This window comes from Naegleria lovaniensis, assembly GCF_003324165.1.
Source record: "Naegleria lovaniensis strain ATCC 30569 chromosome Unknown tig039, whole genome shotgun sequence".
NCBI lineage: Eukaryota > Heterolobosea > Eutetramitea > Acrasida > Naegleriidae > Naegleria > Naegleria lovaniensis.
Window position 1 is genome coordinate 391,791 of NW_025407861.1, and position 26,470 is coordinate 418,260.

General features: G+C 36.6%; 12 protein-coding genes across 12 annotated transcripts; 3 read left to right on the forward strand and 9 right to left on the reverse strand.

Annotated features, from left to right (window-relative positions):
- Positions 1–8: 8 nt before the first annotated feature.
- C9374_010007 (uncharacterized protein) lies at positions 9–2,858 on the reverse strand (the record flags this gene model as incomplete). The annotated part of the gene is made up of 1 exon (XM_044685504.1): positions 9–2,858. One exon carries the CDS (start codon positions 2,856–2,858, stop codon positions 9–11), a length of 2,850 nt encoding a protein of 949 aa, XP_044544558.1.
- A 312-nt stretch (positions 2,859–3,170) lies between these two features.
- C9374_010008 (uncharacterized protein) lies at positions 3,171–4,371 on the reverse strand (the record flags this gene model as incomplete). Its single annotated transcript, XM_044685505.1, has 2 exons — positions 3,171–3,797; positions 4,099–4,371. 2 exons carry the CDS (start codon positions 4,369–4,371, stop codon positions 3,171–3,173), a joined length of 900 nt encoding a protein of 299 aa, XP_044544559.1.
- A 405-nt stretch (positions 4,372–4,776) lies between these two features.
- C9374_010009 (uncharacterized protein) lies at positions 4,777–5,781 on the forward strand (the record flags this gene model as incomplete). The annotated part of the gene is made up of 1 exon (XM_044685506.1): positions 4,777–5,781. One exon carries the CDS (start codon positions 4,777–4,779, stop codon positions 5,779–5,781), a length of 1,005 nt encoding a protein of 334 aa, XP_044544560.1.
- A 185-nt stretch (positions 5,782–5,966) lies between these two features.
- C9374_010010 (uncharacterized protein) lies at positions 5,967–7,301 on the reverse strand (the record flags this gene model as incomplete). Its single annotated transcript, XM_044685508.1, has 1 exon — positions 5,967–7,301. One exon carries the CDS (start codon positions 7,299–7,301, stop codon positions 5,967–5,969), a length of 1,335 nt encoding a protein of 444 aa, XP_044544561.1.
- A 61-nt stretch (positions 7,302–7,362) lies between these two features.
- On the reverse strand, positions 7,363–10,299 carry C9374_010011 (uncharacterized protein; the record flags this gene model as incomplete). The annotated part of the gene is made up of 2 exons (XM_044685509.1): positions 7,363–8,873; positions 9,003–10,299. The coding sequence occupies 2 exons, from the start codon at positions 10,297–10,299 to the stop codon at positions 7,363–7,365; spliced, it is 2,808 nt and encodes a 935-aa protein (XP_044544562.1).
- Positions 10,300–13,207: 2,908 nt separating this feature from the next.
- On the reverse strand, positions 13,208–13,606 carry C9374_010012 (uncharacterized protein; the record flags this gene model as incomplete). The annotated part of the gene is made up of 1 exon (XM_044685510.1): positions 13,208–13,606. One exon carries the CDS (start codon positions 13,604–13,606, stop codon positions 13,208–13,210), a length of 399 nt encoding a protein of 132 aa, XP_044544563.1.
- A 749-nt stretch (positions 13,607–14,355) lies between these two features.
- Positions 14,356–14,754, reverse strand: C9374_010013 (uncharacterized protein; the record flags this gene model as incomplete). Its single annotated transcript, XM_044685511.1, has 1 exon — positions 14,356–14,754. One exon carries the CDS (start codon positions 14,752–14,754, stop codon positions 14,356–14,358), a length of 399 nt encoding a protein of 132 aa, XP_044544564.1.
- Positions 14,755–15,320: 566 nt separating this feature from the next.
- C9374_010014 (uncharacterized protein) lies at positions 15,321–16,931 on the forward strand (the record flags this gene model as incomplete). The annotated part of the gene is made up of 1 exon (XM_044685512.1): positions 15,321–16,931. The coding sequence occupies one exon, from the start codon at positions 15,321–15,323 to the stop codon at positions 16,929–16,931; it is 1,611 nt and encodes a 536-aa protein (XP_044544565.1).
- A 106-nt stretch (positions 16,932–17,037) lies between these two features.
- C9374_010015 (uncharacterized protein) lies at positions 17,038–19,803 on the reverse strand (the record flags this gene model as incomplete). The annotated part of the gene is made up of 4 exons (XM_044685513.1): positions 17,038–17,576; positions 17,622–18,904; positions 18,949–19,350; positions 19,439–19,803. 4 exons carry the CDS (start codon positions 19,801–19,803, stop codon positions 17,038–17,040), a joined length of 2,589 nt encoding a protein of 862 aa, XP_044544566.1.
- A 458-nt stretch (positions 19,804–20,261) lies between these two features.
- On the reverse strand, positions 20,262–21,731 carry C9374_010016 (uncharacterized protein; the record flags this gene model as incomplete). Its single annotated transcript, XM_044685514.1, has 1 exon — positions 20,262–21,731. One exon carries the CDS (start codon positions 21,729–21,731, stop codon positions 20,262–20,264), a length of 1,470 nt encoding a protein of 489 aa, XP_044544567.1.
- Positions 21,732–21,919: 188 nt separating this feature from the next.
- On the forward strand, positions 21,920–22,669 carry C9374_010017 (uncharacterized protein; the record flags this gene model as incomplete). Its single annotated transcript, XM_044685515.1, has 1 exon — positions 21,920–22,669. The coding sequence occupies one exon, from the start codon at positions 21,920–21,922 to the stop codon at positions 22,667–22,669; it is 750 nt and encodes a 249-aa protein (XP_044544568.1).
- A 1,197-nt stretch (positions 22,670–23,866) lies between these two features.
- Positions 23,867–26,193, reverse strand: C9374_010018 (uncharacterized protein; the record flags this gene model as incomplete). The annotated part of the gene is made up of 2 exons (XM_044685516.1): positions 23,867–25,562; positions 25,619–26,193. The coding sequence occupies 2 exons, from the start codon at positions 26,191–26,193 to the stop codon at positions 23,867–23,869; spliced, it is 2,271 nt and encodes a 756-aa protein (XP_044544569.1).
- Positions 26,194–26,470: the final 277 nt, after the last annotated feature.

The window sequence follows — 26,470 nt, forward strand, 5'->3', positions numbered from 1 at the left end:
ACTCTGTTTCAATTAAGAAGTGTCGAATAAGGAATATCATAATCAGATCGAATGTGAATAGCAGCATTCATAAAACTCGTTAATTGCTTGGAAATAACATCCAATCGATCCTTAATATAACTTAAATGTTGATTCCTCTTATAATTTTCAATAATTGTTTTAAATGCTTGATAGCATGCTTTTCGAATTTCTACATTGGGATCGTCCATATGGGTCGAGAGGCAGAAAAACATGGCTGTGGCTTGATCTGCCAAATGAGCAGGTAAATACAATAAGAGATGAGCCATTGAAGTGGCTGTGAACGTTCTCACCATGTCATTTTCGTCTTCCATTCGATTTCGCATTTCTGTACATAAATTGTCCCACTGCTTGTCTGATAAATATTGATAACAATAATCTAAATAATCAATCATGATTTTCACACACAGTGCTCTTAGAGAGGGATCAAAATCGTCGTCCATGCAACTCATTAAATGATCGAATTGACTTTCACTAGCGAAAGATTGAATGCACTCCACGTTGGTGCATAATTTTTGTCTCAAAATGCAACTAAAACAAGAAATGGCTGCCTTTCTGACATCGGCATAAACTCTTCCACTTCTCCATTTGCTATTGGGATAAATAAACTGCGAGAGAATGAATTGTAACTGTGTCTGAGAAATTTCCATTCCACAGCTATATAAAATACTATTCAACACAGAAAGTAATCGAAGAATCATTATTGGATCTCGGTCTGGAGTTAAATACATGGAAAAAATCTCTAGGACCTTATCGAAATATTGAACTGTGCTTTTTGGTGCATTCTTTAAGAGAGCTTCGAACGAATAAAAATTAGGTGACAACTTGTCCCAAGAGTTCACATCTTGTGTTAAATTTCCTAGTGCTTTCTCAAAAAATACGGCGTATAATTCTTCTGTGGACTGAAGTTGAAGAGTTGCAGCTTCTTTTTGTAATACTTCTAGGCCGCTTTTTGAAACAGCTTCAATGGTGTTGGGCTGAGAACAAATTTTGAGAATGATGAGGAAAATTTCAAATCCTGCTTCCAAATGTTGCACAGAACCATTTTCCATACATGCATACATGACATTAAGAACATTCAATTTAACATTGGGCTCATCATTGTAAATTAAATGTTGTGCACTCATTTTGCTTAGAATACCCATCAATGAATGGTTGACCAAAGTTGCATCTCCATGTTGTAACATGAGAGCCAAGCATCTCAAAACGGTTGATAAAAATTTAGGAGAAGCTGCATATTCCGGTCTCGAGTTGTTGTAAACAATACTGAGATAGGTTTCTGGCTCAACAAAGTAGCCAATGAGAGAGATACATCGTTGTGATTCTTCCCTTAGGTCTTTTTCTTCGTCGCCACATGAATTGAAGAGAGTGAGAAGTATCTTGTCCAAATGTTGAGTAATATTTCTCTCAGCAAGAATAATGCAGATTTGCATTGATTTTGAAGCACAAATTCTTCGTGGCAAGCTCCAATCCTCAAAGTCTTCCAATAAATAGGTAACAATTTTCGAGAGATGCTTTTTACCTGCCAATAGTCTTGCTCCAAGAAGTGGTCGCTGTGTGAGCACGGAAGGAAGAGGTGGAAGTCGTTCTTGGCTCTGGTACATGATTGATTTCATTGGTGTGTTTTCATTCTCATCATACATTCGAATTTCATTAACTTCATCTTCATAGTCACGTTCGTATTGTCGACCCATTTCAATGAGATAATCAAAGGCAGACTTGGCAATGGAGCTAATTTCATCAGAACTCAACAATAACAAGTAGTATGCAAAGTTATGTTGAAATGAATACTTGTCTCGCAAATTGAGAGCCCAATCTACAATGACATCCAATACTTTCTGACGAACCACATTCGATCGATCCAAACACAATTCTTTCAAAGGTGCATGTAAATCCTCAAGAATTTCCACAGATCCACACGCTACTAAATATTTGATAGCATCCAAAACATCACTTCTCACGCTATATCGCTGATGTTTCAGATATGGAAGGATATGTTTAATCAATGATCCAGAGAATAATTTAATCATGCTCTCTCGGATGCATCGACAAAGAGAAATGACACACTGAGAAGCTTCTGCTTTGACACCATGAAAATCCTCAAATGCCTTTTCAATAAAGTAAACAATTTTCTGCAAATAATCTGGGTCCTCGAGTTTGGTTGTACATTTTTCAATAATAGCTTTCATCAATTTGACAAGTGAATGCCTTACTTCCTCACTTTCCTCCATAAATTTATCTTTAGGACCTCTCATTCTCTCCTCAAGAATCGGCATGAGGAAAGGTAGAGCCTCCTCCATTTCATTCACTGTGATATAGCTTGAAAAAGTGAGAATCAATTTCACTGATGTTTCTCTACAATATTCAGCTTCATTACCAAACAACTTGATTAAAGGTTGATAAATATGTGAGAAGAAGAATTTCATATAATCCACAATAGGAATCTGATCCCTTCTCTGTTCCATCACATCAAAGAGAGTTTTTAGTTTTTTCAAGGAACCCACTCGTTTTCCCTTCTCGGAACTTGATAAGCAATTAATATCTCGTTGAAGATTTTGAAGAATTTGTTGAGGCGGTTGTTGAAGAAGGCTTTCAATTTCCGATGAAACAAATATTTGTGGTGTGGATGAGGAGGCTGTTCCTGTGTTCAAAGTTGTTGTTGTTGGGGTATTATTACGAGTGGTGTTCGTCATCGTTGAATTGGATGGACGTTGTAAGGTAGAATTTGCAGTACTGGCCGGCTTTGAAGCCTTTTGATTATACAACGCAGCTGCCATTCTCAACTTTTCTTCCTCCTCTCTCATCATTTCTGCAAAGATATCATCGGCTTCACTCGACATTTTCGGAATGTTCTGAATAATTGTTCAATGAAAATAATTCGGTGGTCAATGATGATGATAATTTTATAATACTGTTACGACTCGGAACTGATGAATGTGCAAATTAAATCAATTTCAACGCAATTAGATTTCTTCTTGGCGTGTGCTCAATCACTACTACAGTTATACAACGATAACGAGTATAACAACGCTAAAGAACAGTTTCAATGTAAAGTGTTGTATTTTTTTGAATTTATTTCCAATCCTCATACAATGTGCATAAATAATCGTGCGAGTGAAATAACTGCTTGATAAAACTGCACTTCCCTCTCTCTAGTTTTCTGTAACACCTTCTAAGGCACGATTCAAGAGAGTAGCCATTTCCTTATTTCCACTCTTTTCATATTGTTGTACGAGTTTTTGTTTGGTGAGCGCAGAAAGTTCCCGATTCAACCTTTCACTTGAACCTAATGCCTTACAGGTCAAATACAAACCAAAGAGAGCTCTTGTATTATTCTCACTGTTGATATTGAGAGATTGAGAGTAGTATTTCCTGGCATTTCTAAAATCTCCAATAGTGTAGAGAATGTCTGCATATTTCAAATGGAAAATGTAATTCTCTGGACTACTCAAAATCATTTCTTCAATGCAAAAGAGTGCACTTTTGTAATCTCCAAGAGTAAGATAAATATCTGCCAATTCTTCATAAGCTTCCAAATCATTTTGATAAATTTGTAAATATCTGTTCAATGCTTGAACACTTTCTGCGAGTAAATTTTGTGACTTGTAAATGGCAACTTTTCTCTTGTAACAAACTGCATCTGTTGGATGCATTTCAATCAAATCGTCATAGACAGCGAGAGCTTGTTCAAACTCTCCAGCACCCTCCAAAGCAAGAGCTTCAAGCTTTTTCACTCGAAGAGTATCTCCAAACTTATTTTGAAGAATTTCAAGACATTTCTATGAAGTGTTTCAAATTGTAATGATTCGGATTTTTTCATTGTCCGACCATTGTCATGTGAATATTATTATGATTGTTGGTGATCATGACAAAATAATTTCATAATTCCGAGTCAACAGTATCCATGGTGGTCCACCAATATATTTCATCCCATGATGAGTCAATCCAATTGGCATCCCAACATCCAATATGGGAAATATTATTTTCAAAAGCCACACAAATCAATGTTGAATCATGTGAATCATACAAATATTAATCATCATCATCATCAACAAATAATATATAAATAAAAATTCATACCCCTGCCAAAACATTATGATTCAAATCCAAAGCAGCACGCAGTAAATATTCATAAAAATCCCACACTGAATTTCCCAATCTTGAAAAGGCTTCCTTCTTTCTTGACCCAAACAACAAGGCTTCTCCACATCTCATCACCAAGTCAGGTCTCCGAAGTGCTGATCTTTCACAAACTTCTTTTATAATATCAATACAGAGTGTTGCCGAAGGTTCCGACGTGATTTCCAATGCACGTAGTTCCTTCTCTAACTCTAAGAGTGATGGTGTGGTCATTGGTCAATATTTTTTGTTGTTTTCAAAAGAATTAAATTTCAAATTGGGTTTAATGAAAGAAATTTTGAACAATGAAACGATGAAAGAGTCGAACTGAACTATTTCTGATTTGAATAGAACGCCTTGGTCTAGATAGTACTCCATCCTCATGATTCGAAAATAAATCCATTTTCAAAGTCATCTTTCGCCCCAAAGAAACTTTCAGAAAAAAAAAAGTTTTACAAACGGCTCAAAGATTTTGGTGGTGGTTGTCATCTCGGAACTACATACACACAATCATCATTGAGCTGTTGATATCATCATCATCATTCAAATATTTTTCTCCAACTTAACGCTATTGAACCCATTGTTGTGTCTGTAATTATATCATCATTCCATTGAACTCTTTTCAAAAAACATTCAGAAATGTTACGAATGAATTGTTGTTGCTATCAATGTGCTCCATTGGTAGATCAAGCTCTTCAATACAAGAATTTACTCTATTATGGATCTAGTACTAAATTCTCTCCCGAGTTTGATAAAATGTATCGGAATAACAAATTAAAGTCTAATCATCATCATCATGAGGATGGTGAAACAGGCTCATACGGAGAAGAAGAATCTTCTGCAACAACAACAACAATGGATCCCTCTCATGTATTTGAAATTTATGTACCCATGATGGATGAAAATGTATTTGGAGGATTACCCTCACTCTTTGATAAAGAGACTTATCCGTTGACTTATTTGGGGAATCCAAAATCAATAGCTCAGAGTGAAGAATATAATGTGGCAACAGAAGGAACAGAAGATCAGATCAAGTTTGTTTTCAACTCGGAGGCGTATAGGAATTCTCTTTTCGTTTCCAATAATTCTTCTTCGGGAGATGGTGTTTCTGGTAGTAGGAATTCTTTGAATGAGGAAGATCAAAAAGAGTTATTACGACAAATTGTATATGAAAATATTGAACAACATGAATGGAGATATTGTATTTCGAATATTAATGCAGGAATAAGCCATTCGTTTCCTTGCCCTGGTAAGATTGGAACTGCCATTGTACTATCTCCATTCACGTGTGGACTGAGTTTTCTTCCTATTTTCTTATTTAAGGAGGTGTATGTGATGGAAGCCATGCGAAGGATTGACACATATTTAGGCAAGGTCAATAAGAAATTGTACGATAGAGCTATTGAAAAGAAGCTTGACTATTATTTGCAATTTCAAGTGATTAGAAAGGAGCATTTGGGGATTAGTTGGGTTCAAGTGAATGCCATTTCCACTAAAAAGACACCATCCATGATACAAGGACGTTTTGTGACAAATAATACTAATGAACTTGAAACAAATCCTCATGTTTCAAGACCAAACCGATTCGATGAAGAAGAAGAGTTTTTGAGCGATGAGGAAATGCATGAAGTCGAACTGAAGTAGTGTATGCACTCTCACTTTTGTGGGATGCACAAGTAGTCGTTTGTGTGGAACGACCTACATATAGTCATTCAAGCTAAACGTATCCATCTCTGGTTCGTTTCCAAATAACCCTTGGCTCATGGTCAACTTAATAAATAATTTATTATTATTATTGGTTATAATTGTTCTTAATGGTCACACCTGTCTTACTTTTTCTTAGATGAGGAAAGTTTTTTCAGTCGATTTTCTTTGGATTCTTCCTTCAGCTTTTCCTTTTGCTTTTCTCTCTCAATATTTTCTTGAATTTCCAATCTATTTTTCAAATTTTTATCGGCCTCTTGTGGAGTCAAAGTAAACTCAAAAGAAATGAAGTGTAACATTTCATCAAGCCAATTCTCGAATTTTGCAGTCTTGCTGCTTTTTGAAACTGCTTCCGAGCTATTGCTTTTGAGTGTCTTGTTATAGCTAATCTTGGTTCTCAATGTGATGCATTGAATCAAATGAGTGGCAGCTGTACGTGGTTTCAGAAGGTCACTTATCAAAAAATCGGCATCCAAATTTGAGACAAAAGATTGAGTTGTGATTTTTCCAATCAATCTTGGAGTATCTGTAAAACATTCGTATCGCTTTCCTGCAACCTCCAATGAAGCATGCTTTGTATAGAGTTGCAAAGGTTCATGTTGTTTTAAAAAACTCTTATAATTCTTTGGATCACTCAATCCAAAAAGAACTGCAAACGATCTTGGAAGAGTAATTTCGAGAATGATTTCAGGTTCGCTAAACAATGATCCTCCACTCAACATGCTCATGAATGGCTTCACCATCATTCCCATGAGTAAATCTTGCTTATTTGGTAAGGTCACCTTAAATGTGAGGTGTTTCATTGCTTCATTACCCGTTGCATAGACAATAAATTGATTGGCTCCATCACGCATAAAGTTCACCTTGGTGAAATGTTTTTCCAAAACTCTTCTCAATGCATTGTTTTCTGCCCAATTCTTAAATGTTGATTCCGAACTCATTCTTCCCATCAAGTAAACCATGACTGATACAAGAATAAAGGCTCCAATTCCCATTTCATAATAAAAGTGTTCTTGTTTGGGGAAGCCAAATAATCGGACGGGTTCCTTTTCTGTTGCTTCTTCCTCAGCTGGTTTTTCCTTGTTTTCTTCTTGTTGTTGAAGATTCATCTTACTTTGAATAGAAGTAAAATCATCTTCGGCAAATTCAAATTCATCTTCTTCATTGGATGTACTTTCCGATGATGCCTTGCTAAGGTCTTCTTTTGTGCGAGGCTCCTCTTCTTCCTCATCTGGAGAAGCTGTATCATCCAATGATGATGATGGTGTTGTTTCAATGGTTTTGGTAGGAATGGCATTCCAAAAATTAGCAGCAACATCTTCCTCTTCCTTAGCCATGACATAATTTATTCCGATCATTCCATCCTGTTGTTGATGATCATGGAAGCAGCTGAGTGCAAGAATACATAAAAGAATGGTCGTTAGGGCCAATAAGAAGACGCACCGCTTGGCAACTTGCATTTTTTTCTTTCCGAATTTTTCTTGTTTATTATTGTTTGAATGGAATCACCAATGGAATAAATTATTTCAAAGCAATGAAAAGAGCAAAAAAGACAATGAAATGATATAACGTTTCTAGGGTGGTATCGAGTAGGAATTTTGGTGAAAAAACACTCCAAATAAATAAATGATTTTGCATGAAAAGAAGAATGAGTGCACTCATGAATACACGTATCACTCGAATGAATAAATTAAGAGAGAGAATGTGAGTTCGGTTGTTGAAAGAATTATTTGGTGTGCTGTTGATCTTTTTGGTAGAATCTGCATTTTCGTTTGAATCATGTTGATCTTGTCGAGAATCGTTGTCACCTCTACAAGTTGTCAATATTGGAAACATTTCAAAAAGTATTCGTGCTCCAAAGATCTTGATAAAGAGTGAAAATCCAGTAATGAGTGGATGATAGAATGTTAATCCTTGATAAGCTATAGAAAAATCAATATTTGAAACTGAAATGCTTCTTCCAAATTTGAAATAGTAGGAATATGAAAATAGTTGACAAATGAGTTGCTTACTGAGTGTACTCAGTTCGTCATGACGAATTGTGGTATTCTTCTTCTTTGAGAACCTAGTTTTTGAGGGGTGTGAATTCAATAATGGTTGAGTTGACGGTACTAATACAGAAGGTAACAAGATGGCTTGTACGACTGAAATGGCCATAAGAGGATACGTGCAAGAATGCTCATTTAAAAACCACAGATGAGCAAATGTTGACATGGCTAGTGTTGATCTTGTCTCCGTAGAGATGAGTAGGAAAAATGCATACAGAGTGGATGCTACATAAATTACAACAATGTTCACCGTGTCTGATACGTGGAATAATCCCAAAATTTTGAAATCCAATGTATAGAGCCATAGTAGGAGATTGATTCCAAAAAGTGTGATCTTTGTGAAAATGTTCAATTTGGTTGTTTGTTTCCATGAATATGCAGTCAGTAGTACGATGGTGAAGCTGATAGACAATAACTCGATAAAATTTCTATGGGAGACTGGAGCCTGTAAAAACTCACTATTCTTGATTCCACTAATGTAATAGTCGCGTGTGATTCGATCCAATACAAGCATGATTACGAGTAGCCAGTTGTTGTCTACTGCAAAAAATAGCATTAATAGTGATGTCACTGAAAAATAGTACCATATTTGATGCTCTTCTTCAATTAAGCTACTCGAGGTGTAGCTTATCAAGTGCAATATGAAAAACGCAATTAAAATATAATCCATCGTTGTAATTTTTCTAAAAGAAGTTTGCTTTGAATAATGAGACAATAGGTAATGGCCAATAATTAGCATAATAATTGATAAATAAAGTAGACTTGCATATGCAATGGAGTAATGTACGTTTCCACTCTGATGAATGAGGTGTTGACTCATGTCTGTGAGTACTTGATGACATTGCTCAATCATTCGTTGCATGTCTGAATGTGGTGTCACAAACAGCGAATCCCACTTGCTCAAAAAGTTGTTGTAATCTTTTTCGGACATGAGTGTCATGAGCTGTGCTGCATTCTTAATAATCGCTTTAAGGGTGAATACATCTGATCGATTGTGGGTTGTTTTCATGTCAAAAAATTGTATAAAATTGTAACATTGATCAATAAAAACGAAATTTTCAGTTTCCACAATTATCCTCTTCAATGCAAACACCAATAAATTCCCTAACTTACCTCCAAACGGTCGCACGACATCCAGAATTAACTTTCCAACACTCAATTCAGGTATTGGAATATTGGTTAACACGGAAATTGTAGGTGAAAAATCAATTTGATTGACCATTCCTCCATACTTGTATGAGCTCGAACTCTGGGTATTGAAGTCGTCCGGCATCATTTTTGACAAGGCTGAATGAACAAATCCAAGAATAGCATTGGTTTCAAGCGGAGTACTACCTCCATGTCCTCCATCATTGGTCATGCCATGATCACTAGCAAGTACAAAGAGTGTTTCGCTCAAGTTTACACTAGATAAAATTGGTTCAAATACATTATCATCGTAGTATTTCATCTTTGCATGAAACTCTTCCTCTTTTGCATGAATGTGACCCAAATGATCGAGACCTAAAAAGTGAAGTATTAGTAAATCCCAATTTTGCAAGTGTTGCATCTCTTCTTGCACATGTCGAGTGACATTATCGTCAACAATTACAGTATCGGTGACGTAGAGAGAATGAGTTGGGTCGCTCCTACCTTCAAACATTCGACTTTCAGATTGACCAACCAGTCGAAACCAAGTTTCATCGCCATGCAAAACCATTCTCCAATTCTTAAATTTTTTCAAATTGTACAGCATTCCACTACTATTGACGAGTTGTTTCTTAATTTCTTTTTTGCTTTCTGTTGGCGCTGATTTCAAGCGAGCAGCATAACTCAAATCATCCATGGAATGAGAATGCTCAACTTCATGATGGTCCTCCGTGACTACATTCATGACCACATCTACGAAATTTGACATTTGTCCATTCACTAGAGCTCTCAATTTAGGCAGTGTCACAGTTGGAGCATGAGCATAACTTGTAAACCACAAAAAGTCTTCTCGACGATCCTTAATCGAATTCAAAATATTATCTATTTTCAAAATATTCTCAAATCGGCTTGCTCCTAAAGCGTCAATAATAATAAATACAATTTTTTGTACATTTCCATTTAGAATTTCGTCATGTTGATTGTGGCTCATCATTTCTTTGAACCACTGTTCATTTTCAGCATCCATTTTTTGAATAGAATTTGTTAATCGTTGTGTTATGAATTCAAGTCTAGATGTAGCTTCTTGGCCAAGATCTCCTCGTTGTTGGGTGCCTCCCATCGGAAAGAATCCCATGAATGCCAATACTACTCCGAATAAATACAATACGAATAATAATAATAATATGAATGTCGTTGATGATTTGATAAATTTAATCGATAATATTGAAGAAGTTTCCTCCGATCGGAATGACAAATATGACGGCGAAGAATTTTCAGCCATTTTTTTATTAAAAATTAACGTTGAGGTGTTTTGAAATTTCACAATCGCAACCATCTTCTTCATTATGTAGAGGATATTGCACATGACTCTCCCACAAATGAACATCAATGTTACAATGATTTTTGCAAATAGGACACACTTCTTCGAGTTTTGTTGCTTTTTTCACATACTTATGAGAGGTGAATGCTTGTTTTGAGTGTGGAGTGATTTGAAGCTTGTTACATTCCTCTTCATACTTCTTGAAAAGGTCCTGTGTTGGATGGTCTTGATAATACACAGCTAAAGTATTGTCTGCAGGTATTTCAAGTTGTTGTTGTTGGAGTTTGATTTGTTGTTGCGTACGTCTGAACTGTTGTTTTTGAATTGTACAAGTGGAAGATGGACGACAGTGCCTACGCCAAAATTCAATAATGAATTCAATATCCTCCTTGGTAACAGAACTTTTTCCAGTATTATTTGGTGTAGATTTCAAGCCTAATATTGAGGAAGTATATTTTCTAGCCTTGGTGATGGTAGAAGGGTGAACAAATTTGTTCGAAAGAGCTTTAGTTCATGCTGACAATACTGGCTTTCTGAATGGGCTTGTGTTGGGAAGACGATTGTACAACTTAACCGAATGATTGATCAATGTTTTGGATTGCAGGACATTGTTTCTACCCAGGTTCAGATTGGTAAGCAGTAGGAAGTTTTGGCAAGTTGAAGGACCGAGATGTCAAGCTGAACCATGGATTACTGGTTCGTGGATCTAGATGATATTTTGTCCAGTCTTCCATTCAATTGTCTTGCTCACTTTCTTGTTGGTCATTGAGGATCATTCCAACGTCATTCAGTGAATAAAGATTTCTTGTTCGATGGCATTATGAGAATAAGTGTGGTTCTATCATTTGTAGATTGGAAACATTTGAGGTAGGTATCTGCAGATGACGAGCTTGAGGGCTCAAAAGAAAGTGCTTGAGAGCTCATTCTCTTCACACAATCGGGTCTGGGAAACATTTCGAACGCAATTTTTGGACAATTCGACAATGACAATACCAAGAAATGACAAAGATGTGGACGAAATGATGAAGAAGAGATGAGTTGTGATCAAATCACTTGAACATTAATAAACCAAGCATCAAAGGTTGTGACAATAGTATTTGCAAACACGTTTAATGTGATTTGATTTTGATTGTTTACTTGACAAACACATTTCCAGAAAATGACTGCTGTTCTATCTTGTCACCAAGACATGTCGCAATACCATGTTTCTTCATGGCAACGGTAACTTGCCGAGAACCAAGCCCCTCAACATTCAGGACAAGTTGTAGCATTGGATCCAGGAGTAAGAACATTTCAGACCACTTTTGATTTGAAATGGGGCTAAGGAGGTGCCGAAAGAATTGGTAGATTATGTTTCTCGTATGACAAGTTGCAATCGAAGTGGTCTCAACCAGAAGTCAGACATTGCAAAAGATACAAGTACAAGAGAGCAGGAAGAAGAATTCAACAAAAGATTAGAAATATTGTGGATGATCTACACAAGAAACTGTGTTTGTGGCTATGTCGAAACTACCAAGTGATCTTACTTCCTTCGTTTGAGACTCTGAAAATGGTAAAGAAACTCCATAGGAGAATTAATAGCAAGACAGCAAGAAAAATGTTGACTTGGTCACATTATAGATTCAAGCAAAGATTGCTTCACAAAGCTAGAGAGCATCCGTGGACATACATTTATATTGTCAACGAAGCGTACACATCCAAAACTTGCTCATGTTGTGGACATATTTATACAGTTGGATCATCCGAAGTGTTTCATTGTCCATCCTGTGACTCAATTTTTAACAGAGATATCAATGGAGCAAGAAATATTCTTCTTCGATTCCTTACTACTCAAAGAATTAGTTTTTGAGCACCTTGTGTGCGTTGAGGCTCAATGGGTCCTTTCCCCTGGCTTTCACTCATTGAGTGTTTGCTTGCAAGATAAGCACTTTGTTCGATTTGTTTGTTTTGTTCAAATTGTTGATTTAAATAAAGGCGTGATTAGGTGTATTCCATTCGTAACGAACACTTCGTCCTGTTGATCTCTCTCTCATGTGCTGAAATGAGCATCAAGGGCTTCACAGGAAAATCATTGAGGCTCAATCGATTGTTGCAATTTTAAAAAATGAGAACCACAGCTTGCTTCTCGAAGGCCATTTCTAGAGCCTTCTCGTCCCATAAGAATTTTTCATCAACAACAACAGGCCGATGCATGATAAAGAGCAATGGTTTGTCTCAAATGACGTGTTCCTCTCGTAATTATTCAACAACTCTTCTCTCCTCTTCATCATCATCCCAAAGTATAACATCGGGTTGTTCCAGCAACAATTATTCATCATCATTCCTTCAAACAATCACTCAAAACGGAAAGAGAAATAACTTGTCTGGATTCAGAAACGTGCGAACAACAGCCATGCTCTCCCAAGTTTTTGCTCTGGGCTCTTGCGTTGATGATGGTACGTAAGTGTCTTTGCAATGAATAGTGTCTGAAATGTTATCAGATGATTGCTAATAATGAATTCTTACCGTAGCTAACACATGATTGGGCTACGATATTGGGTTGCTTTTGACCTTCTAGGTTGGTCATTCTCTAAACATCACGCGTTCCCTAATTATTATTATTATTATTTTGTTCAGTTCGGAGTAAATTGTTGTATTAATTTCTACAATGATACCTTCACGAATAAAGGTGTTATTATCAAACCAATATGGTCTTCCAAGAGAAATGATTATTTCAGTGCCTTCTCATCAACATGGAAACCCACAAAAACGACATGATATTCTTTTGATTAATCGAGATGATTCGTAGCATTCATTCACCCACACGACGCTCGGAAAAAGTTTTATGTACATTCAATGTTTTATTAATGCATAAGAGATGATGTATCGCTTATTGCAAAGTTCCTTGCTCAACCAATTGATCAGCAATCTTCTTCATGTACGAATAGACATTAGGATTCTTGTGTGGTTCACCGAACAAACCAACAATGATGGATCCCTTCAACACGACACCTGAGACACCTTGCTTCTTGGCAGAGGAGAATCCTTGGAAATTCTCTTCATCAGCCAACAATCCCATATATTTGACTCCACCCAAAGTAATACCAGTGGATGGAACTGAAGATGGATTGGCAGCTTGACCAGCCAAAGTTTTGGCTTCTTGAGCAGTTACATTCCAACCAGCAGTAACACCCCAAATAGTTCCATCTCTGCCCATGATCAAAGCTTTTTGGATGAGACCTTGGGAAGGAGTGACAAATTGACCATCAACGAAAGGAGTCCAAGACATTTTTTGTTTTGAGTGTTGACTTGATGCTGTGATGGCTTAAAACGTACTTATGTGTGAAAAAGTCGTCATTGTTGGATTGAGAGGTGATAACATGACGTTAAACTCGTCATTCGGCAAAGTTGGCAATTCACTTCCAATACAACATTGAGTTTGTTCTTTTTAACACTGTGTGCCACCTGGGACAAGCTTGACCATTTACAATTTGATTTGAAAATGTGTGGTTTGGAAACTGATAACACTTTCACACATGTCAACACAATTTGAAAAAATCGTAAAGTGAAGGTTGTGTAATTCGGGTTAAATGTTGGAGAGGGTGTCGTTGACGATTCGGGGAAATTCAATGAAATACATGATCGGGTCCTCATTGATTTTCATTGAAGAGCGTGCATAAGGTCTAGCTTGATAACATTAATCCAGTAAGGTTGGTTGATGGTTATAATCTAGAAGAGATCTCTCATAATGATGGTTCTTACAACCTTCGTAATCGATGAAAAAGTATGCAAGGAAGGTTGATTCTATTATACAACTCGGAACTGAAAACTAAATTAACACAAACGACAATTATGTAAAGGTGTATTTTGATGCACACTTTCCGAAAACTCTAATTTGATCTATCGATATGAAAGTGTTTGATATTCACACATGCAAGCTTGATACATTGAAACATTTACAAAGGATCAATATTGTATTAATTTAATCAAACTACTACTATTATTATTACTTTTACGTTTACAGTGTGTACAATATGTTTATTGCAAAGTTCCTTGCTCAACCAATTGATCAGCAATCTTCTTCATGTATGAGTAAACGTTTGGATTCTTGTGTGGCTCACCGAACAAACCAACAATGATGGATCCCTTCAAAACAACTCCAGAAACACCTTGCTTCTTGGCAGAGGAGAATCCTTGGAAATTCTCTTCATCAGCCAACAATCCCATATATTTGACTCCACCCAAAGTAATACCAGTGGATGGAACAGATGAAGGATTGGCAGCTTGACCAGCCAAAGTCTTGGCTTCTTGAGCAGTTACATTCCAACCAGCAGTAACACCCCAAATAGTTCCATCTCTGCCCATGATCAAAGCCTTTTGGATGAGACCTTGAGAAGGAGTGACAAATTGACCATCAACGAAAGGAGTCCAAGACATGTTTTATGAAGAGAGAGTGTTGTGTGTGTGAGGAGGATTTTTTTATGAAAATTTTTTGATGACTTGTTGAATGGCAAGAAGTGTTAAGCTTGATGACTTGTCAATCAACCTGTCCTTCGTCTGTCCAATGAAAAGAGAGTAATGAAAGACGGAAGTTGTTTACAAAATGATGAGGTGTTGTTGCCATAGATTCGAACATCATCTGACAGATTTTCTTGTAAAAGAAAAAGAGTGAGATTGGATGGTCAGAGAAAACCTTCAAGAGAAGAAATGATGGTTGTTTCGTTAAACAGAAAATCGTGAGTTGGTAAGGATTCGAGTTCGCAGTTCCTGGAAGCATGCCGAGATTGATCGAAATTATCAATGGCTTTCATTCAAAAAATTGCGTTCATATTAATAACAACGATAATTTCACGAGTGTTTCTTTCAATAGTTGGTCACATTGAGAAGAAATCACATCCCGAAAAAGAATCTCGGAATGATCCCAACATTGAAACACATTGTCAGAACATTTAATTGAAAAACACAACAACAACTACTTGAAACTCCAATCCAACCATATTTTCATGAAAAATCAAATTTTACAAGATATCCATGCAGATTTGTGGATTTATCACATTTTCTCCAATTTACGATATTTGGATTTCATTTCGATTCGATTAACTTGTAAAACTTTTTACAAATATTTAGAAAATTCTCCAACATCATCGAGCCGCTACCATGCATTCAAAGCCTTTTCCAAACTCGTCCATAATCCACGAGCTCAAGGTTATTTATTTAATATCAGTGATCATGTGGGGCTAATGCCATATTCTCGTTCTCAATATTCAACTCCTTATTATGCATCCCGATATTCATCCATGGATTGGTATTATTTGAATTGTGAGGAATTTGAATACATCATATGGATGATTCCGGATCATGTTTTAAAACGTGTTTGGGGCAATCTCACCAAGAAATTAATATATAAGGCTCGTGTTGAGCTTTCTCCCAATTACGATAGGCAAACTTCAAAATTTAATGATTTCCTTCAGACGATACGGACTTGGGTCAAACACAAACCTCAAGTCTACATGATCATTCGGGAGTGGGTCTGTGAGAGAACGGATGAACTCGAGTTGGAATTGACGAGTGATTTTCAAACCATGTTGTCATTGATTCATGTAGGAGGAGCTCCCTTCCAATTAGCAGCACTTTCTCTCAAACAAGACAAAGAATTTGTTTTGAAGGCTTTGGATTATGTGGATATTAGCTTGAAGGAGCTTTCTTCCGAATTGCACTATGATTATGATATTGTGTTGAAGGCAGTGCAACGAGATCCCACGAATTATGTGTACATTCCACATCAACTCAAGTCCAACAAGATATTGGTCTTGGAAATGATCCGCAATGCATACAAGCTCAAAAAACCAATGAGTGGTCTTCTCTCGAACAAGTCCTTCATTGAAATCTTTGAAAAGAATGTGATACCTCTTCATAGGTCCGATTGTGACGTGGTCGAGTTGGCCATACGACAAGATCCTCGTGCTCTCTCGTACGCCTCTGAATCTCTCAAAAAGAATAAGCCATTTATCATGTTGGCTCTCTCAATTTCTAGTTTGTGCATTGCCTATGCTGCACTGGATCTCACTCATGATCGAGATGTTTGTTTATTGGCACTTCGAAATGCAGGTCCAAACAAACACATCATTCTTCGTCACATTAACAGTTTACTGTATTTTGATGAAGATTTTTTGAAAGAATGTGTTACCATCGATGGACTAACTCTCTCCTATGCTCCTACTGTTGAAATGACGAAAAATAAGGAAATTGTTCGAATGGCCCTCAAACAAAATGGATTGGCCTTACAGTATGCTCATTCATCATTGAGAGATGACGAAGAAATGGTCAGAGAAGCAATCGAGCAAGATGGAGAAAGTATCATGTATGCTTCCGAGGCATGTAGAAACAATCCAGAGATTGTACGCCTTGCCTTAACACGGAGTAAGATGGCTCTCATGTATTGTAGTGAGAGACTACGAGAAGATGAAAGCACAGTCATGTATGCAGTGTCTTGTCATCCGAGTAGCTTTAAATTTGCTTCTGAAAAGTTGAAGCAAGATTCTGAGTTTCGACAGAGATTGTTGAACATTTGTCCTGATATGAAATTTGAAGAATTTGGAGGAAGAATATTGTAAATTGGAGGTGTAGTCAGGAATGAATAGTATTGTGGAATGATCATTTTATTTACAATTTAGAATTATTATTAATATTGGAATCTAGGTATTTTACACAGGTGTTATGTTACTTTTCATTAAGAGTCAGAGAATAATCTAGCACTGTAGTAACCACTGTAGTTGATTGTGACAGTTTTTGCAATTCTTTACCTCTCTTTCTCAACTCCTTCACAAAATTCAAATTCGAGAAACAAATGTTAGGATTTCCATAGAACTGAACACTCGACCGAAATGCATTAAGTTCCATCACTTCATCCATGTATGTACGGTTGTGGTTTTCTGTGTCAATCCATTCATCCAAGTTTTCAATCAAAGTATCTAGAGTTTCATTCATTTCCATATATTTTCGATGAGCCATGAAATCCTTTGCTTGAAGAAGAGCATCCTGAACGGCTAATTGTTTTTTGGAAGCTTGAGAAATTTCAGATTCTAATGTGAACACTTCGATCGGTCTTGCTTTTCCTTTGAGTTTAATCACATCAACGAACAAGCACACAAACTTTTTTGATATTAATTCGTAGGTATTTTGTCCAATGAGAATGGTGGTGTCATACCTCTTATTCAATGTTTCTAATCGCCCTGCAGTGTTCACAGTATCACCAATGGCTATGAAAATATTGGTAACGATGAAAAGTGACACCAACAACTTACCTGTATAATTGAAACGCTCCTTAGATCCAACATTTCCAATCATGGCATTTCCAGTGTTGATACCAACTCGAATTCTCACTTCTGGCCAGCCTTTTCTTTTGCATACATGTCGAAATTTTTCAATTTCAGTCAACGCTTGCAATGCAGCATGACAACACCTCTCGGCATGATCGTCGACTTGATAGAGTGGGTGAGAAAACAGACTCATGGTTCCATCACCAATGAATTTATCAATGACTCCATGATTGGCCTCCACAGCCTCAGTAATAATTCGAAAATATTCTGACAAGACTTTTAGCAAGACATTGACATGTGAGGATTCTGAAAAGTTCGTAAAATCTGCTATATCTGTAAACATGATGGAAGTATTGCAACTTGCCACTCCGAGTTTTGCGCCAACTCCATTCTTGACAATATCCTTGACAATATCTCGTGGAATATATTTCATGAACGAATGCAATGCACTTTTCACAAGTTTCGTCGATTGTTGCAACATGTCCAATTCATGAACGGTTTTTAGCACTCGCGAAGATTTAACTTGATCGACTTGTAGTCTCGCAATTCGACTCATATCTCGTGCGACTTTCATGATTGAGTACGAAACAATTTGTGTCAAGACAACTGCCAGCAATGATCCACAGACCACCAACACAATGGAAAGGGACAATAATTCTGGAGAACTTGTGAATACAGTTTTAACAAAGCCATACTTTTCAGCGCTCAAAATCATGACCCAATCAATACCGTGACCATCGTTGATAAATTTCACACTCACTCGATGGCCCTGAACGAACAGTACAATTGTAGTGGTATTAGAACTTGAAGCATCTGAATACAAAAGACTCGAATTGGAAGGACCTTTCACTCCATACAAGATGTTTCTATTCACCAATTCGTTGTAAATCAAGAAAAAGACATCATTTGAAGTGGAATTCAAATGCACTCTTTGGGTAGAAGTGTCTTGAATGACTCCAATCGAAGAAGTTACAATATATCCACTTCTTTCGACAATGACAATGTCCATCGTTTTAGTTTGAACATCTCTGAATTGCAGAATGGTTTGATTGAGGAGGAAATCCATTTGAATCATGTCAAAATGCACTCCAATGACTTGTGTGACAGGATTTTTCTCAAGAGTTCCGTTTTGTGAATTCATTGTGTAATTGTAAGTCGAATAGTTTACGGTGGTACAGGCAGCAATGCAAATACCCTTCACTGTGACACGACTGAAAATATTAGACCACTGATAATCTGGATATTGTTTTTTAAGACCTGCTTTGTACCTGTGAAGTGTCAACTAAGGCGAAACACAGTACTGTGTACTTACCAATCTCTCTTTAAGGTATCATAATTTGGATTTCTCTGATATTCCTTCACTGGTTCATAAAACTCATTAAATGTCGATGTAATGACAGTGCCCATCTCATCTCGAATCAACACAAATTGTCTCGTTTGAGTCATCTCAATGGATATGAAATTGCGCAAACTATTTCCATAATAAAATTGAGTAGTCATGGGATAACCTAATTTCGTTGGAGCAAACAAGGACAAGACTCGTTTCGAAAGAATTTGTAAATTGGGAATGGAATCTCCAAAGAAATGATTGGAATTGGAGAGTAATTGATGTAATTGTTGAAGAATGGCTTTTGAGGTTGAGATGTGAGTGTTGATATAGAGAGCAATGGCATCCGATTGAATGGTGGAAATGTCTTCGATTGATTTATCTCCACTGCAGTAGTAGTAAGAAGTTGTAGCATTGGAGATAATCCAATTATGGAATATTATTGGTCTCGATTTAGAAAAGAAATACAACTTACCTCGATTGAATCAACACGATCATTGAGCCAATACAAATGAATGTTTGCAACAAGAAAATAAGCATTAAAACATTCTGCAACGAATGAGGAGCTGGACACACCCTTCTCAACACTCTTTTCACCAATGGTTGTCCTTCATCCCCATTCAAAGTTTGTTGTAAACGAAGAATATTCAATGAAGAATCCATGGAAAGTGAGGAACGACTCATTGTATCAGAAAATACAGCAGTCGAAGAACGAGTCATTTCTGGAACGAAATTGGTCGATGCTTTCACCACTTGAGTGGATATATTAGTGGAGGAAGAACACTGGGAAGTTGTGCCAGGGTCTTCGAGTTTGGCAGGCGGCGTTGGATGTATTTTCATGCTTCGTTGGTTTGGAATTGTTTTTTTGGAGTGTTTTTGTGTGGGGAGATGAATAGAGCTCTTGGAATCAATAAACCATTTCAGCAACACTAGTGTTCCCGAGCTCTGGCGGTTGAATTACTGTCGTAAAGGAATTTTGAGATTCCATGTAGAGATGGTCGTGAGATTCTATGAAGAGATGAATATTTCTTCACTGTTGAGAGCTATTGGTCCATGTAATTGTACATGAAAGGAGGAGTCAATGGTATCTGTTTGATCAATTCGAAAATACCAAAATGTCAAGGGAGATAAATGTTGCGAGTACAAATTTAGGCCTCAACCCTTTTCCTTCAATTTATGATTCAACATTAATTCCAAGAGATGTTCATTATTAATAGTGTGACGGTTCGTTAGCTCTTTCAGAGAATGTCGAATGAATCATGGATGGTATTTGAATATTCTCTGAACTAGGATATTTTTCAAATCTTCAAAGTAAGATGGGCTGCACTCTGTATCAAATCCTTTTCACATTCTGATTCAATATTATTGAAATACAAACGCAATTCTCTCAATTTGGTCATACCGTGAATGATATTATAAGCACCTTCTGCGCTAATGTTGTTTGCAGATAGATCTAAATATGATAAATTCTTTAGATTCTCGCTTGTGGATAGAAATGTGGCGCCTTCGTTACCAATGCAATTCATATCAATCTCCAAAATCGTTAAATTCTTCATTAGAGTACTTTGGGCAAGGTATTTTGCTCCTTCAGAGTCAATTTCGTTTTTCGTCAAAGATAGTTCTTTCAATTTCGTAATGTGCTCGCTTTGTGAAAGATGTTTCGCTCCATCAGAACCCAGTGCGTTGAGCTGTAGTTTTAAGCATGTCAAATTGCTCAATAAAGGACTACTTGAAATATATTTTACACCGTCGGACCCAATAGAGCAACCACTCAAATGCAAATCGGTTAAATTCTTTAGATTACTACTTTGGGAAAGAAGATGAGCTCCTTTAGAACCAATATTACTCGAACGCACGTGTAGTGTCGTTAAATTCGTCAGGGCTCGACCATTTGAAATATAGTTGGCACTTTTTACACTAATATTACAGTTTCCCAGGCGTAGTACTGTTAAATTCTTCATCTTCTCGCTAATGTGTTTTGTTCCTTCATCTCCAATATCGTTTCCAAACATGTCTAACTTTCGTAATTTTCTCAAAATTGAACTGTTTGAAATAAGTTTAGTACCTTCGTAATCAATGGTGTTTCCAGCCAAATTTAACTCGGTCAGATTACTCATATTGTCGCTTTGGGAAATATTCTCAGCACCGGTAGTGTCAATATGATTATAACTCAAATCCAAACGCTTTAAATTTCTCAACTTATCGCTTGCGGCAATATGTCCCGCTCCCAGAGAACGAATATTGTTTTCACTTAACATTAAATCTGTTAAATTTCTAATGTTATCACTGTTGGCAATAATATAAACATCTTCAGACGAAATACTATTTTTGGGTAACTTCAATGAAGTCAAGTTTTTCAACTTTTCGCTTTGAGCAATATATTTTACGCTTTCTCTAATGTTATTCCGTTTGAGGAGCTTAGATCTGGTAGAACCAGTGCCAGGTAAGTCTAACACTTTCAAGTTCCTTACATTCTCACTCTCCATCATGGACTTGATTTCATTAGAACTAATTTTATCTGCTGGCAAATGTAATTCCGTTAAATTTCGTAAATTCTCACAATTTGCAATGTATTGGATAGTTTGATGACCATATGGAAAGGAAGGTTTCCGAGGAGAATTACAGAACGAAATGCTGAAAGGGAATTCCATACATTTCTGATACCATTGTTTTGAAACTCGCGTACAAACTCCAAGAATAAACACGGTATCAAGAAAATGTAAAATTTCAAAAATAATATCATCCATCATCATCATGATTTCTTTCATCAATAATGACGCTGTTGATTGCTCCTATTTTTTTTAAATATTAATTTAAAATAATGAATAATTTTGATGATGAACATTTGTAGTTACGGAGCCATAGATTGGGCTTATATGAACCTGATAGTTTTTGTTCATCCAGCAATTGTTTTAATTATTTAATAATTTTTTTGTTGAAAGAAGTCGCGAAAAAAATGCCTAAAAGTCCAAATGATCCCGACATGAGCCACATGCGAAGCAGTGATTTCAAGCTCGTGTATGAATTTAATGATGATACCTACTTGTTGGTGGATGCATTGGAAAAGGATTATATTCACTCTCATTTAATAGCTTCGTTGGAAAATTCAAACACAAAATTAAAATTTTGCTTGGAGATTGGTTGCGGAAGCGGTTATGTAACCACGTTTGTTTATAAATTATTGAATTCGAGTTATGAGCAATATTTGAAATCAACTGGTGTTTCATTTTGCTTGTTATGTACAGATATTAATCCGAATGCTGCAGCAATGACTCGGAAAACATTTGAACGAAATGTGGAGCAAAATCCAAAACATGTTCCGTTTTTGTTTGATGTGGTGTTGAGCGATTTTGCCTCTGCTTTTGAGAAACGACTCAAAAATAAGATTGATTTACTTATTTTCAACCCTCCTTATGTTCCATGTGAGAGGGATGAAATGGGATTCAACGATGTGAGAGCTGCATATGCAGGCGGAGAAAATGGACGTGAAGTAATTGATCGCTTTTTGCCAATGGTGAAAAACATTCTTTCTCCAAATGGAGTGTTTTATTTTGTTCTGATTGAAGATAATAACCCTCAGGAAATTATGAAATTAATGTCACAGGAAGAATATGGTTCTTTTAAGAGCAGTGTCATCTTGAAAAAACGAATTCAAGGAGAGCATTTGTACATTGTTAAATTTGAAGGAAGTTCCAGATTGAAATAATTGGAAATTTTAATGAAGACCAATAGTTGACTATTGATGTCACAAGGATTCAGAGTTGTCCACCATGAGAGCACATCCGTTAGTGACAGTACCACACTTTGTGATTGGCTTTTCCACGTTTCAAAGAGGTACTCAATTCTTACATAATAGATTAATGTTGACCACTAAGTAAAATCGCTTAAATACCTCTAGATCTCAATCCGAACATGACGAAAAGTTCTTTCTGCAACTTCAAACACTTCTTTGCATTCTTCACTTCATTATTGTCGGATAAATTCAATGACATTGGGTTCTTGTGAGGGGTGGAAGAAATCGCCCATCCTAGCACACAGCTAATAGCCCGGATGGGGATGGTTGCAAAAACACTGCTCAATCGCAGCAACTCCAGCAACAACAGCCACCAAACAATCCCGAAATATTTTTATTCCAGTAATTGATAGATTTATTGTTGCTTGAAACACATGCAAGATCTGGCCAAACTTTATTCACAACAAGTGACTTGTGGCAATATCGACCACAATGTTGTTGCGTTCAACATAATGTAGTTCTGAATGATCATTGTTGGTGACTTTAGTTGCATGAACGCATATTCTTCGCATTCGGTATCTTTTGCCCAGATGGAATGTTAATGATCATCTACGTTTCGTTGTTGTCTTCTAGTGCAAGCTTTGAAATCTTCTTCATTCTCCAATTTTTTCCAATTCTAAGGAGTTTCACAATCTGAATTCAACAATGCATCGAATCCTGCAATTTTCAAATTGTAGATCACAGTGTACAACTATGGAGCCACGAATAAACAACTTTTTCTTGATGTTCTTATTTATCTAGACGGGCCATCACCGAAAATATTTTCTCCCAATCGTCGTCCAAACCAACTCTCAACTCTTCACAGCAGTCCAAAACTTGGTCCAATCTTTGACATCATCGACCTTCACCTGAGTTTCAAATCCAAAAATTAATCACATTTCGAAAATTAATCAAATTGATATGAATAGTTCTTCGACTTGTGTGAGGTAATGAAATGCCGTGCAGCATGTTTACTATCGCCACGAGTGTTAGTGGCCGTGTTGTTGGTGTATGCTTTTCATTTTTTTAAAATAAAAATTTTTTTATTAGCAATCAGCCGCTTCAGCGAGTCCAGCCCGCCCAAGAAATCCTCATTTCCAAAACGCTCTGGAAATTACTATCCGGATGCAATCAAATTGTTAGCTGTGTGCTAGGATGGGAGATTTCTTCCACCCCTCGTTCTTGTTCATGCTTTAAACTTAGAAGAAGATCTTTTAGCTTCGATGTGACATTGTTGTGTTGAAGTAATTGATCAATATCTTGCTCTAGTCTTGATTTGATTTTCCTTAACTTTTCGTTTTCATGTTTGAGATGTTTGAAATCTTTCTCTAATGTTCTTAGGTTTTTCTTGAGAGCGTCCATTTCTTTGTCCTTTTCTTCGATCGATTTTATGAGGTAATTGTAGGGTTGTGCAGCTGTCTCTAAATGTTTTTTAGTCTTGTTCAATCGCTCAGTCAATGTGGTAATTTCTTTTTCTGCATTGTCCAAGTCTGTGGTTTTTTGAGCAAGCTGCTTTTCCAAATCGAATACCTTTTTGGCTAACTGAATACTATTTTTCACTCGTTTTCCTGTTGGAACAAGTGATGATATTTCACTCGCTATCCTTTCAGATTGAGTAGAAGAATTTTCCTGACCACTTATTTGCATGATGGTATCTAGGTCTTTTTCCAAATGCTGATACTGATTTAATTCTTTCATGGAGGCTTCATACTTGGTTTCTAATTCAGTTATTTTCTTTCCCATTGTGCTTTGGAGTGTATAGCATTCAGTTTTCATAACATCGAGCTTTTTGTTTAAAATTTCGTTCTCCTTTTTACATTGTTTCAAGTTTTCAATGGTATCCATTAAGGTAACTTGCAGTCGTTCATTCTCAAAGATTTTGATGTTAGCTTGCGTTCTCATCTCGCTCATTTGCTTTTCCATCACACTCTTCAATGTATTATATTCAATCATGAGATTGTTGTGAGCATCTCTGCTGTCTTCTAGCTGTCGTTTCAATTTTTCAACTTGAGACTCTGCTGCTTCTTTTGATTCACGTATTAATCGGTTTTCTCTTTCAAAAACTTCTTGTGAATTTTGTTTGATGGATTCCAAATCTTGCTGAGTTTTGTTTCGAAGCTGTTGAATTTCCTCTTGCAAATGCCTTTCGTATTCTGTTTTCGATTCTTCCTTCACTGTCAATAACCGATCGTACAAGGCCTTCTTCTCTTTTCTCATTTCTTTCACCTTGTTTTCAAGCCTGACAATTTCATTTTCGTCTCTTGCTCTGTCGCTACGTATTGATTCAACCTCCTTTGATAAATACATTTTATCATTTTTCAATAATTCCACTTGCTGCTTTAAGTTTGTCATTTCCATGAGCAATCCGTTGTGCTCTTCACGTAATTTATCAAGCTCGTTCTTGGAAACATCGAGTTCAAGTTGATAACGTCTGGCGTCATCTTCATAGTTTTTTGCTTTAAGGTTGACAGCATCGAACATTTCTCCTTTGGCTTTATGTTCTTCGAGTGAAATGATTCTCGAGTTAAGCTCGGATTCTACTTTTTGACATCGTTTTTCTAAAAGTTCCACTTGAGATTTATGCTCTTGCACCAAGCTTTCGTACTGTCGCTTGTACTGAGACTTCTCTTGCTCTGATTTTTCGAGTGTTCTTGTCAATTCTAAAATGTTTTCTTTGAGAGCATTATTTTCTTGTTTATATTGTTGTGTATTCTCTCTTGCTTCTGCTACAATTGTTTCAGCACTCATAATTTTTTCCTGATCGTCGTGTTGTCGACGCTCCAATTGCTGTATGTTTGACTGAAGAGTTGCGAGCTTTTTTTCCGTTCTTTTCGTTATTTAACCAAATTGTCAATGGCCCAAGCAATGAAATGAACAACTTACTGTTCCAGCTGGGTTTTATATTTTAAAATTTCCATCTCCAAATAATGTTTTTCGTTTTTAAACTGAGCTTCCTGGTCAGCGAATTGAATTTGAGATTCCCTTAAAATTCTTTCAAATTCAATCTTTTTTCGTTGCAATTCCAGTTTGTATGAGCCATGCTCGGAATATTTGTTTCTTTGGGAGGGAATTATGGATAAAGAACTGTCTTCGACTGAAGAAGAAATTTGTGGTGATGATACTAAACTTCCAAAGTCTTTATATACACGAGAATGATGTGCTGGTGACATCATCGGAACACTTGAAATTCCAATGCTCAGAGAAGATAATTCCGAAGCTAGTTTTTCAAGGTCATTGGAATCTATGGATGAGCTTAAGTGAGATCGTTCGATGAGTTCTCCGATCAGTTCTCTATTGTATGATGGTGATGTTGTTGATGTGAATGGAGAACCACCGAACTTGTTGTTGTTGGCTTTTCCTCCGAGAAAATAATCATGATGAGCCATTAAAAATTCATCATCTTCGTCAACTTTGGGTTCTTGTTGCTCCGATATGGTTGATTTTGTGTTTTTGGTCATTTTTTTTCTTTCAAAGTTTTGTACAAATTTTGGCGGGTTGCACTGCAGTTTATTAACGTTATGCAAAAAGGCAAACAGATTGTCGTGGTTCATTCAAAAGTTAGTCATTCGTTGATAGTTATCAAGTGGTTGCACGGTATCACAACCATGTTTGAATCAACATTGCGAATTCCAAAGTTTAGGGTTAGAAAAACATGTCAAAGGTATCGTTGTGTAGTAAGGATACCCACTGTCCGAATTCTGATGTTTCCGAATGAACGTACCCATTATAGTAATG